Here is a 2,457-nt window from a genome sequence, read left to right on the forward strand (position 1 = left end):
CATCTACCGATCAATTAACAGCGATTTCTACTTCCAACGCTCTTTAAAAAACAATGTTAAAAGCATTTCAATTCGATCTTCGTTTTCATCTAGAATATTTAATCAACTATCAAGAAAAAATACGCAACTTTGGAAATAAATAGACAGACAGTGCAAAATAGCCGAAAAGCCCACCAATTCTAGAGTGCCATTCATCTATCACTACAAGTAATAGATATCCATTTGGCGAAAATTCTAGGTTTATAATTTTTTATTACCGACAAATTAGGTCCAAACATGTGTTGCAGACTTTGTTCATTCGGTTTGTGTGTAGTTCACTTAGAAATATTGTCCTTACACAGTTTTGTTAACAGTTGGCTTTGAGTTAAGAGAAAAAAGCGGTAAAATGGCAACGAATTTAATACAGCATCCAAATACAATTATTTGGAAAAATATGAAAAGATTAATAATGAAAGTGTATATTATATTGATGTTCTACGTACTATTTCCATATTTCACTTTATTTATAATTTCTAAATTCCGTGCAACATTCGAGTCAAAACAATTTCGCCGTCAAATTGATCGGTAAATGGAGGCCTATCGGTGGATGGGCTCTGCACGGTATTTCTCTAGTGCTATGGTTGTTTAATTATTGACTTCTAATTTATAGTAGGGGAGTCGGGGGTCTGCTGGCGATGCTTTCACTTATCATGTTTTATGTTTTTAATTTAAGAAGATCGTGTAAAAGTGAATGCGTTGCATAAAAGAGCGGACTGTTGGCTGCATTACGGAATATTAAATATCTGACGCGTAAATCTCGCCAATTTACGACTATACGCACAATGATGCCACCTGGCCACTTTTGATGATAAAGTATGGATGGCGTGAGATGTTTTACATTTCTTATAAAAAAAAAAACCTGTTTTAATCTACCTAGCGGTGCAATTGTGCGTTTCTCATTTCTCTAAACTATAGTACGGAGGCTTATGTTCAACATAATTGTGGAAATGTCCATTACATTCATAGTACACTTTGCACTCATACACAATGGCTTGCCAGCCACGAACTTGATGAGCTACGTGTCGACGGTGAAACACTTGAAACATAAAATATCATACTTCATTAGCCTTGTTTTGGCCTCACCATGGTGTGTTCCGGCCGAGAGAATTGTCCAAGGCCAAATTTGTGGACAATCCTTAAACAGCTGTTATCGGCTGTTTACCTTTCCTTCCAGGTGTTGGCGAACGACGACGAGCAGTTCCAGGTAAGTTTCCCAACAGGTTAAAGCGACGATCCAGATGTGATACCGGTAAGTAATAACGACACAGTACTTACACTTCACTTAAACTACACCATTTATTAAACAATACTACACTACTTTATTACATAAAAATACTAGACAATTTATGGTCGACCTAACGCAATGAAGGCTGTTTTACGAATGATTATAATAAGCACAACATCAATCCACACATACGATATAACATAAAAACATATACATAATGCCCTAATACACGGGTGTCGCTGTAGCGATCGGTTCGCATCTCTTGTCGGAGTTGGTGTTTTTTACGATATTTCCGCACCTCTTCTTTTCTGCTATCTCTAGAGAACTGTCAAAGTGTCAACATATAGTTTCCAACATAGCCGGCCACCTAAATTAAATTAATTAATTAAATTAAATTTTATTAATTTACATATTTTGATTCCTTTACAGATATTTTGGATTTTTTTTACAAAAAATACTTAGCTGGCTCCGCTATTAGCCATTGATGATGCTGCTGTTGCAGATTTGAGTTGTTCTTGTTGTGGATGCAGGTTATGGTTGATCGGAAGTGGACAAATTCTGGATGTTGGACGAGTGTGAATACCAGCTGCTGTTTTCACCGTCGCTACTCGTGTACAACCGTCTTCTCCAGGATGAGTGGCGATGATTCTGGCGAGCGGCCAATTAAGCGATGGTTTGTTGTCCTCTCGTACCAAAACCAATTGCCCGACATAGATCTCGACCGGTGATGAAGTTTGCTGCTGGCTGTTGAGCTCCGTCAAATATTCCTTCTTCCATCGAGTCCAAAGCTGTTGAATTAGCTGCTGCAGTTGCTGATAGTGCTTGAGCCGATGCATTGGGGTGCTTGTATAGTCTGGATCTGGTAGTGCTGTTAACGATGTTCCAGTAAGGAAATGTCCTGGTGTAAGCACGTCAAGTTCTGTAAGGTCTTCGGAAAGCGGAGTGAGCGGACGAGCATTCATATTTGCTTCGATTTGCGTTTAAAGGGTTGCATAGCTCCATTTGCGAAGTTGAAATCCGCCTTTCGTCATTAAATTCTGCATTTCATGTTTCAATCGTCTCGCGTTCTCAACGGAATCCGCTCCGGAGAGGAAATCGTCCATGTAAAAATCCTCCGCTACCGCGAGGGAAGCAGCTTCGTGCTCGCTCGCACCGTCCAATGCCAGTTGTTTGAGGACTCGGGTTGCCATGAA

The 2,457-nt window shown here is 39.5% G+C and overlaps 1 protein-coding gene across 1 annotated transcript; it reads right to left on the reverse strand.

Moving 5' to 3' along the window:
• Window positions 1–1,722: 1,722 nt before the first annotated feature.
• On the reverse strand, window positions 1,723–2,226 carry LOC131687797 (uncharacterized). Its single transcript, XM_058971888.1, has one exon. The coding sequence runs from the start codon at window positions 2,224–2,226 to the stop codon at window positions 1,723–1,725; it is 504 nt and encodes a 167-aa protein (XP_058827871.1).
• Between the last annotated feature and the right edge of the window lie 231 nt (window positions 2,227–2,457).

The sequence above is a fragment of the Topomyia yanbarensis genome, chromosome 3 (assembly GCF_030247195.1).
Source record: "Topomyia yanbarensis strain Yona2022 chromosome 3, ASM3024719v1, whole genome shotgun sequence".
Lineage (NCBI taxonomy): Eukaryota > Metazoa > Arthropoda > Insecta > Diptera > Culicidae > Topomyia > Topomyia yanbarensis.

What these genes read in the sequence shown, in the direction of transcription:
- LOC131687797 (XM_058971888.1), bottom strand. Translation starts at nt 2,226, where the DNA reads ATGAATGCTCGTCCGCTCACTCCGCTTTCCGAAGACCTTACAGAACTT.